We start from the raw sequence: 14584 nt of genomic DNA, 5'->3' as shown, positions 1-14584 counted from the left end.
GAGTAACAGTAATGCACAATACTGTTAGGGTGGTTAATTTTCATTGTCAACTTGAGTATCGGTGAAACACCCTTCTGAGCATGTCTGTGAGGATGTTTCCAGAGGAGGTGGGGAAACCAGCCCTGAAAGTAAGCATCATCATCCATTATGCTAAGGTTCAAGAACTAGTAAGAAGGAAAAAGGGAGAAAGTCAGCAGAGCATCTGTCTACTGTCCCCTGTTCGCTGCTTCTTGGGCCAATGAAATGTAAACACCTTCACTCTCCTGTTACCACAGAGTAAAAGGCAAACTGGTTGCACTGCCATGGCTTTCCCACTGCGATAAACATGTATCCTTTCCAACTGTGAGCTAAAATAAATCCTTTGTCTTTTGATTCTTTCAGGTATTTTATCACAGGGACAAGAATCTACCTTGAAAGAAGCAGTGCTCAAAAGTCAAATTATCTGACCAGCGGAAGGGGTATTACTTTGTACTATTAAGCTGGCTCCTCCTCAAGCAAATGAAGGTGGTTTACAGACTCATTTCAAGAATTATTTCTTTTATACTATAATATTAAAGTTGTGAGATTCTATGTAATTAGCCCACATACAGCTCTGTGGTGATGTCACTGTCATCTGTGAATCAAAAAGTCATCATTCTACTGGACCAACATCCAATGACTCACTCCACTCTTCCTCTTGACTGAAACAACAGAATTTAATATTCAGACTAGTAAATTATAACTATTCACAGGGCTCAGCTGTTCTGCAGAACTGATTATAATGTGAATCCCATTCTTTTACTCCTGCCACAATCAGTCTCTTCCCAGCTCAGCATCCAGCTCAAAGCAGAGGCAACCTTCCACATCACTCACTCACTATCTTTACAAGATCCAAAGCAAGGCCTTGTCTCTCAGATTGTGTTCCAGATAAAATGTACTGTGCTTCAACTAGATTTTACCCAGCCTAAGGCATAATGAAATTCTTAGAAAGAAAGCAACCCTCAGGTTAAATTTGTTTGTTTGTCCATATTTCACAACTCAGTCAAGAAAAAAATTAGAATTAATCAGTCTTAGTCATTATCTTTTAATAAACTTGAATTGTAAGGTGAAATAAGGCAATACAATAGTTGCTAGCCAAGAGTTTGGAAACAAATTGTCATGCTGTATATTAATATGTGCAGCCTTTTAGTACCAGAATCTATGCAGCCTAAAGAATTGACCATATTTGATGAGTTTAAACTTTTCTTTCATTGTCTTTTGTTGCTGTTAAAACTGATCTTATGCTGTCCTAGGCTGGCTTCTAGCGTAGTGCTGTATCAAAGGAGAACCTTGAACTACTACTTACCTTCCCCTCTCTACTTCCAAGAGCTGGGCTTACAGGTATGCTCTACCACACTCAGCAAACTATCATTTTTTAAATGGTGAATTAAAGCTAAAATTGTAGAGGTGAAGAATGTTTAAGGCACTGTGGGACTGGAGGGAAGAGGTAAAGTGCTTCCTTGCCTAGCATGAACATGGTCCTAAATTCTAAGCCAAGAACTGCAAAATAAACAAAACCAAGTGCTTGAGTTACTTTCCAGTATGTCACTAAGTCCTCATAAAGGAATGTTTTTACCTTTAAAGACCAGTTGAAATTTTCTGAGCATACTCTCTACTTAAAGGATTTTAACTCTAATCTAAATAGCTTATAACTAAAAGTGACTTCAACATATTTCCTACTGTATTTTTTTTTTTAAAAAATCTAAGCTCAAAAAACAGCACAACTGTTTAATAACAGGTTTTACGATGTGTGCTGGGAAAAGAGTTAGGCTCACCTAAGACATATTACTCAAAGATCTACTTCTTAAACTGAACAAGATCTCAAGGGCACGTGGCACAAATGGACATATGACACGCATCTTTTAAGAACAGATAAGGAAGCAAGGTTGGTCTTTCTTGAGGGTTCCATGAAACAATTCATCAATTTTAGGGATAACCAGATATTCTATGTTAGCCATTGTTAGTGTGAAACTAATTAAGGAAAAATCTAAGTGGTTAACAGGGGGGGACCTCTTATAGCAATTATGTCAAAGATATGCCTTAAAAAAAGTATGACTAATGAAAAGTTAAGTAACTTCAGGTTTAAAATTAGTAGACAGGAGACTGATGAGATGGTTCAGCAGTTAGGAGCACTTGCTGCTCTTGCAGAGGATTGAGGTTTAGTCCTAGCACCTACATGGCAGTTCCCAACAGTCTGTAACTACAGTTCCAAGGAATCTAATGCCCCCTTCTGGTGTTCACAGGAACCAAGTACACATGTTCCACCACATACATATAGGCAAAACACTCATACATAATTTTAAAGATGAATCTTTATCGGTAGGATACACTATTCTACACATAAAACATTAAATAAAACTGAACCGGTTTGAAAAACAAGCTAATCTTGGAAGACAACTTGGCTTAGGGAAGTACACAATCTCCTTAGAAATTTGTCACCATACATCATTACAAACTTATTCTAAATATTATGCTATGAAACTTAAAAGAAAAAGAGATGGGCAGCTTTGGCTACTAAATATACTAAAATGTGGGAGTGTCCCACTGTGGGGAACGATGACAAATTAAAATCCTATGCTAAGGAAAATAAGTGGATAAAAACAAATATAAGTTGTATTTTAAAAAAGAAGGAACAGTATTCTTGTGTGGGAAATGTTAAAACCCCATCAAACTGGGTTTATTGTACCACATTAGCATCAGAATTTTAAGGACATATTATTAATCAAAACAAGAGTAAAAGCAAGTATTTTGACATTAAGGAATACATCTTTGACTTTTATATATCACCAAATACCTCCATTCTAGTTTTAAATACTTTTTATTTAAAATATACCTGACTTGATCTCATCATTGGAGGTAATTTCACTAACCATGTACATTTTTCAAAGTTGTAAGCTACCATCTGCTCCTGTCATTAATAATCTAAGACCATGTCCATGTATGTGAAGACATAAGTGAAAAAAAAACTAGCCTATTTACCAAAATCATTATTTGCATAATTTGAAAATAATTTTTTTGAGATGAGACTTGTCAGAAGCAATATGCAAAGCACATTAAGGATTTGAGCAAGCCAGACATTTATGGAAATATTTTCCTGTAGGAATTGGCTTTCTCTAACAGTTCTTAATCAAGGGTAACCCTAGGAGGGAGATAGAGTCAAGTGTTGATTCCTGTCCATGTACTTATCATTGTTATGTACATTATCTACAGTATGTGGCAGATATCACATTAACAGACTAGCTTTTGATTTCATAAAGCTCTATGCTTTTTAAAGCATACTGGTTGTGTTTTAGCAAAGGTCAATTGTATAGGAATGAATTTTAAAGTTTATATACAAATTTTTACAGTAATAAAATAGTATGACTCTTATTATCTTAAGGATTTTATTGCTGTGAAGAAACACATTTATTGGGGCTTGCTTACAGTTTTGGAGATTTAGTCCATTAACATCATGGCGGGAAGCATAGCAGTGTGTAGGCAGACATGGTGCTGGAAATGGAACTTAAGTGTTCTACATCTTGATCCACAGGTAACAGGAGACTATGAGCCACACTGGGCACAAATTGAGCATATATGAGACCGCACAGCCGGCCTCCTTGGTGACACACTTCCTCCAACAGGGCCACATCTACTCCAACAAGGCCATACTTCCTAATAAGGCCTAAACAGGTGAAGCACTTAAATACAGGAGTCTATGGGGGCCAACCTATTCAAAACCACCACATTAATGTTAAAAAAAAAAACTTATGAAGCTGAATTACACATTGAGGTAATTAGACCATGCAACAGTGACTTTAAAGAACTTGAGACACAGGGAGAAAAGACTGGTGTTCCTTTATTCCAGCTGGAGTCAAGGGGAAAATAATCCTGATGTCCTGCTCTGCCCTACTTTTCCTTCACCCTCTCACACAAAACTAGTTGAGAAAGCATATAGTTTCCTTACAGGTCCGTACAAAATAGGGAAAAAGAAAACATGGGAAGGAGAGAAGCTGTAGGGAGAGGGAAGTAAAGTAAATCTTTACATATCCATGCATTTCATATTGTCTAAAGTAATTATTTTGATAAGCTAGGAAGAAAAATCATTTAGTCTATTATTCCACTGACTCATAATGAAAATTATCAGTCACAAAAGGAATAATCAAAAACAACAACAACCACAGGGTGTTAGTGGTGCACACCTTTAACCCCAGCAGTCGGGAGGCAGAGGCAGGAGGATCTCTGTGAGTTCGAAGCCAGCCTGGTCTACAGAGGGGAGTTCCAGGACAGGACCCAAAGCAATACAAAGAAACCATGTCTCGAAAAACAAACAAACAAAATACCCAAAAAACAAAACAATACAAAACAAAAAAATCAACCTACTTCTGTTGCTGAATATACCACCAAAAGTATACATGCTACTTCATTTTCTCTTTTTGTAATATTGGGGATCAAAGTCAGGGCATCACACATACTTAGCAAAAGTTCCACCACTGAGCTACAACCCCAGCCTATGACATATTTTCACAGAAATTAATTTATAGTTGAATCAGTAGTAACTGTTATGAAATTCTCATGAAAATAATTTCAATAACCTCCAAAAGCTACTTTCAATTTTTTATAAAACTTGTAATGCAACATGACAAAACATTTTTTTTTTTAAGATTTGAAAGTTAGTTGAACTAACCACCTCAGTATGGGACCAGTTATTTAAAAGACTCCTACTAAGTAAGATACTATGGCAATCTGGATTTCATCCAAGATTCCTGTATATAGACCAGTGGTTTATCTGTATACATGTTCATGTGTACACATGTGTGTGTAGGACTGGTCAACATCACGTGACTTGCTCAATCACTCTCTATCTTATGTTTTCTTTGTGTTTTATATATAGGGGTATTTTGCCTGTACATATGTCTACACTACCTGTGTACCTGGTGCCTGAGAAGGCCAGAAGAGGCTATGAGATCCCCTGAGACTGGAGTTACTGCTTAACTGCTGAGTCACTTCTCCAGTATCCTACCTTATGATTTTAAAATAAGGTCACTCAATGAATGCCAGAAAGCTCTGAGGATCTGCATGTCCCCACCTTCCAAAACTACAGTTATAAATACAAGGCACTAACCCTGCTGTTTTATGTGAGTGCTGAGGATCTGAACACAAGTCCTCATTCCTGAGTAGCAAACAATTTACCTATTGAGCCTTTTCCAGCCCAGGATTCTTAGGAGGTACAAGACTCATAAAACACAATAGTTTTACCTGACAGATGACATAGGATACCGTATCTCCAGCTTTCACCTTCCGGCCTCCTTGAGAATTTATCCAGAGGGCAACGTGTACATGAGGTAGGCTTTTTTTATCAGGGTAATCCTGCGGATCCTTTGTCAATGCCTAAAAGACAAAAAAGGAAACAATAAACTCATCCATGTTTAAAATAAAACTTTCTATACATATTTACATCAAATACATTTTTGTAAGTAACATATAACATGAAAATGACAATGTATATAAAAAACATGGTTTCTCTCTGTGTCACTTAGTAATTGGCATAACCACATACAAGCCTAAAAAATATATGTAAGTTTATGGGCTATGCCACATAATATTTGAATATCTAAAATAATTTAGACTCTAGATCCAGTGTTCCATGAAGCCTTAGAGTTTCTCCTCATGCTTGTAGTTTTCTCATTTGATTAGTTGGGATCAGAGATTAATAGCTACTCTGATTTAATGATTTGTTTTTTAGTCTTCTCTAACTAAAAAAAAACCCTAATGTACCACACAGCACTGAATTTACTCTCTGAATGTCAACTTGAGCTGTATAGAGTACAATGGGTTTGTAACAGAAAGTGAGCACAACATGAGCAAGAATAGCACCAGTCAGAAGAAAGTTGTCTATCGTTTTTTAACACAGGGTTTCTCTATGTAGCTGTGAAGCCTCTCCTGGCACCCGCCCTGTAGAGCAGGCTGGCCTGGAACTCACAAGATATTGCTCTGCCTCCCAAGTGCTAGGATTACAGGCGAGTGCCACCAACACCCAGCCAGGAAAGTGCCCCCCCCCCCCCGTGCGCCCAACAATACTGTTTTCACTAACAATACAAAAGGAACTTTTGGTAAAAAGTGGTCATACCTTATAAATAAGAATACTAACAATAGCACCAAATTGTACTAACAGTCAGTGTATTACTTTCCACTACCATAGCAAGATATTTTACTTAAGAACATCCTTGACTAAGCAATAAAAACTAGTAACTTTGAGGGGCTGATCTCCAAAATATACAAAGAACTCAAGAAACTAGTCAACAAAACACCAAATAACCTTATTAAAAAATGGGGTACAGAAATGAAGAAAGAATTCTCAATAGAGGAAATCAAAAAGGCTGAAAGACACTTAAGAAAGTGCTCAACATCCTTAGCTATCAGGGAAATGCAAATCAAAACAACTTTGAGATACCATCTTACCCCTGCCAGAATGGCTAAAATTAGAAACACCAATGACAACTCATGCTGGAGAGGATGTGGAGAAAGGAGAACACGCCTCCACTGCTGGTGGGAGTGCAAACTAATACAGCCATTTTGGAGATCAGTATGGCGGTTCCTCAGGAAAATGGGAATTAGTTTAACACAGGACCCGGCAATCCCCCTATTAGGCATATAGCCAAATGACACACATCCATGCAACAAAGACATCTGTTCAACTATATGCATAACAGCATTATTTGTAATAGCAAGAACCTGGAAGCAACCTAGATGCCCTTCAATTGAAGAAAGGATAATGAAGATGTGGCACATCTACACAATGGAATACTACTCTGCAGAAAAAAAAATAATGAAATTCGCAGGCAAGTGGATGGCACTTGAAGAAACCATCCTGAATGAGGTAACCCAGTCACATAAAGAGGAACACAGTATGTACTCACTCATATATGGATTTTAGACCTAGATCAAAGGATAACCAGCTTATAATTCACACCATCAGAGGAACTAGGATACAAGGTGTATTCTAAGAGATTCATAATAAATCCCTCACAGAACTGGGAAGGGACAAGTCCCCCAGAGCACAGGGCAAATGGGGGGGCAGAAAATGGAGAGAGAAGTAGGAGAAAATGAGGGGGAGGAAAGGAAAACATGTGCGACTACGAAGATTGAGCCCTCTTAGGAATAGAAGACAGGAGGGGGGGGAAGGGAGGGAGGGAGGGATAGAGAGAGAGAGAGAGAGAGAACATAAAAGAGGGAGCCAATATTGGCTTGAAGAGAACTGAACCTAAAGAAATGTCTATAGACCTACAAGACTGCCATCAACTAACAATTTGAGCATCCATGGAAAGGCTATCATAAATGCCCTTCCCGGATAGTGAGATCAACAACTAACTCATCCATGGAGCCCTCATCTAATGCATGTTAGAAACAGGAGCAAACACCCATACATAAACACTGAGTCGAACTAGAACCCAGATGCAGATGTAGCTGACAAGACCAGGCTGCAGAAACACATAGAGACAGCTGACCTGAACAAGGAGGAGGTGATGGGGCCCCAAACTGATAGCTGGGAAGCCAGCATGGGACTGACTCAGGCCCCCCTGAATATTGGTCTTAGCCAGAAGGACTGAGCAGTCTAAGGGACCTCAGACAGTGGAACCAGGATGGATCCCTGGTGAACAAAATGACCTTACGAACATATCCCCCATGGAGGGATAACTATCTTAACCTAGAGACAGGAGAGAAGCCCTAGTCCCTACTTCACATGACCTATCAGATCTACATGACCCCAACTGGATGGCATTCCCCTACATATGGAATTGGGGTGGGGGAATGTTAGGGGAGGTTGGTTAGGGTGCATGTGAGAGGGCAGAGATGGTAAAAAGGAGGCAGGGATGGAGGGAGGGAGAGACAGAGGGAGAGGGAACTGGGATCGACATGTAAAATAATAAATTTAAAAAAAAATGATTATCATAAAATAAAAAAAAGATTGAGATTATCCAATGATTTTTCAATTAGATTTAGAAAGCTTCATAAAACTAAAAAAAGAAAAGAAAAAAATAGAGGGGCCTGCTAAGATGGCTGAGTTCAGTTTGATCTCTAGTATTGATATGGTAGAAGGAGAGACCTAACTCCTTCAAGTTGTCCTCAAGCCTTAGCATGAATGTCATGGTACATGAATCTCCACATATGTACTTACTTACACACAGTCCTGTGTCACTCCAGCTGTAAACACACAACATACAATTTCAAAATATTTTAAATGTTTCCTTGTGGTTTAAGCTTCAGGTAGCTATAGCAATGAAAAATGAGCATCAAAGTAGGTTGTGTTATCTCATATATTTAAGATTAAAATACTTCAGAAAAATCAGATGTTTTTTGATTGTCTAGACAAGGGCTAGAATCTCTACATAGGTAAATCTCATACTTTTTGCAGGTCCCCATCCTAATATAACTTGCCATTTTTTAATGTCTATCAAGATTACCTACAAAAAAAGAATAAAACCAAAACCACACTGTTCTAATACCATTCACAAATCATTGTCTCTTCCATTCTAGTTTCCTTTGAAAACAGTAAAATTTAAAATAAAAATTTCCCACAGATTTTAAATGATATCAGCATTCAGATGAATATTAAAGATTAATAGAAAAACAACTCACCTTTCACATATGAATGAACATCTTACTATAAATATATACAGGCCTCTACCCATGACATATTTATCAGAATGAACTATATTTGCATTAGCACTACAGAAATGTTAAAAAGAAAAAAGGGTCACACTTTGTAGCCTTGGCTGGCCTCAAACTCAGTAAGTACCCAAGGTTGCCTTGAACACAGAGATCTGCCTGCCTTTGCCTCCCAAGTGCTGGGATTAAAAGTGTGCACTAATATATCCAAAAGGCACCCTTCTTCATAAATAAAAACATAAGGGCTGAGGAGACAGTTGTATCATTAAATAACTTAACCTATGTTAAGAAAACGAAATAACAAAGCATCCAACTTAGTTGCTAGTACTTATCATCCTTAACAATGAAGAGGCAGACAGGTAGCTCACTGACACTGCCAAGCCAGTCAGTCAGCGAGCTAAACCCACTCAGTAAGTTATGAGTCAGTGAGAACCCGTCTCAAAATACAGAGTGGGGGCTAGGAAGATAACTTATACTTGCTGTGTAAGCAGGAGGACCTAAATTTGATTCCCAGAAACCATGAAAATAAGTTGGGTACAGACCTGCCATTGCAATCTCAGCACTGGAGAGATGGAACCAGGTGTATCCCTGGAGCTCCCCATCTAGCTAGCCTGGCCTACCTAGCAAATTCCAGCCAGTAAGAGTCTATCTCAAAGAAAGAAAGTAACATGCACACATGCACGCATGCATGCATGTGCGAACACACACACACACACACACACACACACACACTCACTCACTCACTCACATGCACAAATTGTATTATTGTATTATTTACAGTGAAGAGCTAGTGTTAAAGCACATAGATCCCAAGGTAGGATGTAAATATCTTTTTTTTTTTAACATTAAAGACATAATGGTCAATGTATAGAAAACAAAAGGCTGACCTACAAATAAAGATAAGTCCTTGAAAACATTTTAAAAATCAAATAAAAACAAATTAAACCCACTGTAAAAGTTTCATATCCACTATGTTAGCAATGTTTTATTTTAAAAATCATCACCACTACAAAGAAACTGTGATGAAAATAGCATTCGTATTTTGTTATTATTAATTGGCACCATCTTTTCACAAAACAATTTTCCTAGATCCATTCAGATAGTCATATCTTTTGACACAAATGTTTTATTTCAAGGAACACAGAATAAGTAATCAATCTGAAAGCAAAATGACAAGTGAATAAAGATGTTCAATGCAGTTATTTACAATAGAAAAGGAAATTTAATAATCAACAAGGAAAAATTAAATAAACATGTCAACAAAATAGGTGATTAATGTATTGGCCAATTTTGTTTTATGGGTGCTAGGAATCAAACCTAGGACCTTGCATGCAAGATTTTTCCAATAATATAAAAATAATATTTTTCAAGTAATATACATACACAGAAACCAGACATGATGACAATTTAACCTGAAATCCTGGCAGGTGGGGTGGGGTAAGCCAGAGAGGTTCAAGGCCAGCCTCAAGTGTATATACAATTCAAACTAGCCTGAGCTACATAAGACCCTGTTCTGTCTCAAAAAATAAGATGGGTTTCTAAATAATTAAGTAATTCTATAAATATAAAATGTTTTAAAGAATATGGAATTGTGGAGAAAATGACAGTCATTATTTTAGAATTAGCATGAATTAGGTTTCATTCAAAAAGTTCGCCTTAATGTCATCAACTGATCCTTTAAATTTTTTGTATGAGCTTTGAAAAAGAAACATAGCACAAAGTGGATAAAGTGATACTTGAAAATTAGCTTCTGAATATGTAAGGATACTTGTTTTAAACAGGAAGAAACCCTATTAACCTACCATCTTGGTTATTATACAATACTTTTAGAAATCAAGATTTTGTTTTTCAAATTAGCTAAGAAAAATATATCCATACCCTTAATGTGATATGGTTTTGTTTAAGATGCACAAGTGCTACAGAATAAGTTATAGGATTAGTTGCCACTGTCTTAATTCTAACTGAATCTGTACCCAAAAGCCTTTTGATTACAGATGTCCTAAGGATCACCATCTGTGAAGTGTAACACACACACACACATATTTGGAGGTGGAAGCAGCAGAAAAGAGGCTAGGAAATACGGACAACGAGGGAAGGGGAGAATATTTGGAGGTGGAAGCAGCAGAAGAGAGGCTAGGAAATACGGACAATGAGGGAAGGGGAGAATGAATGAAAGAATAAGAATATTAATGAACAGGTCTATGTGTGAAGCAACGATTACTTTGGAGGACTATAAAAAAGGAAGCAGCCTCTAGGCCGACATATAACCTAACTCATTCCAACAATGTCGGAAGTAAAAAGAAGTCTCATCTGTACCAGATGTGGCAATACCTGTGGCTGAAAGAGCTATGCTAATGTTCAATCTGTGAACCAGTTGGTAAGCAGCTTTTACCCCTAGCCAGAATTTATTTAAATTGCAAGGATGAGGTGGTTCTTCAACTATCTGAAGGAGGAGAAAAACATATGACAGCAGCTGGGCTCAGCAATAAATGCTACATTTACCTTGTTAATTTCAAACTGGCTCACTGGGACACTGCCATTTAGCACATTTTCTCCAATTTCTATTAACCTCTTCTGAATGTTTTCCACAATGGTGTCCCGGCTTTGATCCGAAAGAATCTGGCCAATGACAAAGCTGTATGAAGAAAGAAAAATATGATTTCTAATATGTCATTAGCAAAGAAAAGATAAGAGACTGGCATGTGGACAGGAGCTATGTTAAGAGCTAATATGAGGGTTAGTGTCTAGAAGGCAGTTTAGACTTTAGGAGTGTTTTGCCTACATGCATGTCTTTATATCAAAATATGCTGGTTATATGTACAGGTCAGCAGAAGGTATAAGAGTCACTGAAACTAGAGTTAAGGATGGTTGGTACTGGAAATGAATCCCAGGTCCTCTGCAAGAGCAACAAGTACTCTTAACCACTAGGCCATTTCCCTAGTCCTCACTGTTTCATTTTATTTTTAAATATTAACTCTACCAAAAATTTACTAGCCTAAGAATTCTAGTTCTGCCCTTTGACATGTAGAGCACTCATTTATATAGCAGCTATGTTTTATGTAATATATAATACAAAAAAATGTGTCACTGGATTTTATATCATTATAAAATCCAGAAGCAATTATATTCTAATCACAAGTTAAAGTTGTAGAAGATAATTTTTTTTAATCTTTATTCATAAAAACAACAAGATATTATCTCTGGCATCAAGATACCATCTCCCACCTAAGATGACTATTTAGTTAGGTAAGATAAAATATTATTCACTTTAAGTAAACAAAAAAAATCTAAGGAGCTAGAAAATTGGCTAAGTGGTTAAGAGTACTTGTTTTTATGAATGACAAAGATTCAATTCTCAGTACCTACATGACAGCTCACAACTAGAGTGCCTAGGGATCCAATGCCCTCTTCTGACAACCATGAGCACCAGGCATTAACATATGCACAGAAATACCTGCTTGCAAACCACTCATACACATAAAATAATAAATAAAAACAGGGAGAAATCAAAAGATATTAAACTCTTCTTCTTTTCAGCTCCATTACAAATTGCTCAGTGTTCTCTTAAATTTATGCTATCCCTCAAAATATTCATATTATTGAACAAAGCCTCAAGGAAGTAGAAAAATAAAGAAGCCAATATTTTATCCATTTTTGAGAAAATGCAGAGAAAGAGTCTGACAGCTGCTTTAGGTTTTGTCAGAAAAAGAAACCCTAACAAAAACATTTGTATAGCTTTAATTACTAATACATTTCTGACTCAGAGAAATTTATTTCTATTATGATGCATCTTTTCTTAGAAAACACAAAAGCAGAGAACATTCTAATCGACAGCCTATACAAAGTAATTTCATCTTGAGTATATTTGGGGGCAATGAAGCATTTCAAACCACATTTCATAAAAGGCAGACCATGACCTGTACTCAGACGATCAACTTTGCCTAATCAAGAGTAGTTTTGCAGAAGCAACATTTGCTCAATTACGCACCTTGAAAGCAGAAAAGATTGGAAAATAAGTTTGAGATGCTAACATTTAGCAAAAATTAAAAGTACCTTTGAATCTAGCAATAAAGAAAAAATTCTTTTTTCAAAACTGATCTAGATCACAAAATAGGAATGTGCAAAAATGTATAAGTATTACTACATTTTCAAATGGGTACTTTATACATTAATGTGACCACAAACAAGCAAACAAACAAAAAAAAAACCCTTTTAATCAAAATCTTCATTTTAAAGTACAAGGCTAGTGGGTCATCTATTATTTCAGAACCACAAAGGGTAGCACTCAAATTAATCTGAGGCTAATAAGAATCAGTTATGTACAAATGATACATGGGAAAAAAAGTCTTACTCCATGGCCTACTCTTAATCAGACACTTTAAGCTACAAAACAGGAAAATCATAAAATTATATTTATAATCAGGATCTAGGGATTCAGGGGTACAAAACACAACACATTCAAAAAGAGGAATAAAAAATCAGTATCAACAAAATCAACTCTTTAAGATCCATGTATAAAGATTTACTTTCATCATAAGATGTTAATCTTATACCCAGTATTTTTTACTGTGCAAATTTAGCTTTATGTAACTTTTAATCTTACTGTAAAATTCTACTTGTAATGTGTGATAATAGTAACAACAAATAATGAAGTTGTATCCTTATGCTTGGCAGACTTACAGGCATTGTCCATAGCACTTAAATTTTCTTAAACAAAAATTTGAAAGACAAACAACAAAAACAAAATAAAAAACTAAACTCACTTTCCAGTGTCCTTGGCAAGATCACACCAGTCTCTTCTAACTATATCTAATCCCTTTAGCTCCTGTTTGGTAATGTAATTCCCATCTGATGTTGGTTCAACAACCAGAGCAGCATATTTCTTTTTCTTCAGCAGTAGCAGAGACTTGAAAACACCATCAATGTCTATTTCAAGCAGTTTGTATAATTTATTCACTTCATTTTTTACCTGTGAAAATTTCAATATTATTGTCAAGATTCTCAAACACCTAACAGGAAAAAATAAACATTATATACATTCCCAAGAGTTAACCTCAACAATACTTAAAGGTACATGTAATTAAAATGTATTATCCAACTTATATAACAGAATTATTTAGTGTACAATTTAAAAACACTAAAAAACAAAGAACAAAATCAGATCTTAACATCACTCTCCAGTGTTTCACAGGAAGACTATCAGTCAAAATATCATATTAGCAACAGCTTAGTTATGAAATCAGCATAGGTGTCTATCAACAGAAGAATGGATAAAAAACATTCAGTATACCCATACACAATGGAATTTTTTCTAGACATAAAGAATGAAATTGATATGTATGTATAAAAATGGATATAATAAGAAATTATAATATTGAGCTAGTTAAGTCAGAATCAGAAAAACAATTATTGCATGTTTTCTCTCATTTGTATATTTTAGATTATAAAGATACACATCCATACACTTATAAAATCCTATGACATGAAAGTAGAAACAAAAAGTAATTACGAGAACAAAGGGGATTGACTCACATATGGGGATAGGAAACTATGGGAAACATGCTCAAAGTACATTGCAAACATGTATAACAATGTCTATATAAAACTCAGAAGTGTTTATAATGAATATACACCAATAAAAAGAAACTAAAGATCTCAACAACATGGAAAATTGAGTCAGGATGATGGCAATACTGAAGTCAATTTGGGGTGGATACAAATTTCAAGACCAACTTAAGCTATTTAGCAAGATCTTATCTCAAAAATAAAATATTTTAAAAAAACAGATAATAACATAAATATTATTCTGCTGGGCAGTGGTAGCAAACACCTTTAATCTAAGCACTTGAAGGCAGAGGTAGATAAATCTCTGTGAGTTCAAGGTCAGCCTCGTCTACAGAGTGAGTGACAGGACATAGAG

At 36.1% G+C, this 14584-nt stretch overlaps 1 protein-coding gene across 1 annotated transcript in view; it reads right to left on the bottom strand.

The window, feature by feature from the left end:
- Nucleotides 1–14584, bottom strand: part of Pola1 (DNA polymerase alpha 1, catalytic subunit) — a 151957-nt gene that overhangs the window by 16482 nt on the left and 120891 nt on the right. The window contains exons 29-31 of the mRNA XM_051179271.1: nt 13428–13633; nt 11167–11299; nt 5254–5385 (exon numbers count right to left, since the gene is read on the bottom strand). Coding sequence (XP_051035228.1) covers nt 5254–5385; nt 11167–11299; nt 13428–13633 — 471 coding nt within the window. The remainder of the gene's footprint in view (nt 1–5253; nt 5386–11166; nt 11300–13427; nt 13634–14584) is intronic.

The sequence above is a fragment of the Phodopus roborovskii genome, unplaced genomic scaffold (genome assembly GCF_943737965.1).
Source record: "Phodopus roborovskii unplaced genomic scaffold, PHOROB, whole genome shotgun sequence".
In the NCBI taxonomy this organism is placed as follows: domain Eukaryota; kingdom Metazoa; phylum Chordata; class Mammalia; order Rodentia; family Cricetidae; genus Phodopus; species Phodopus roborovskii.
Note: the sequence above shows the minus strand (reverse complement) of the source record. Positions and strands in the feature narration are given on the sequence as shown.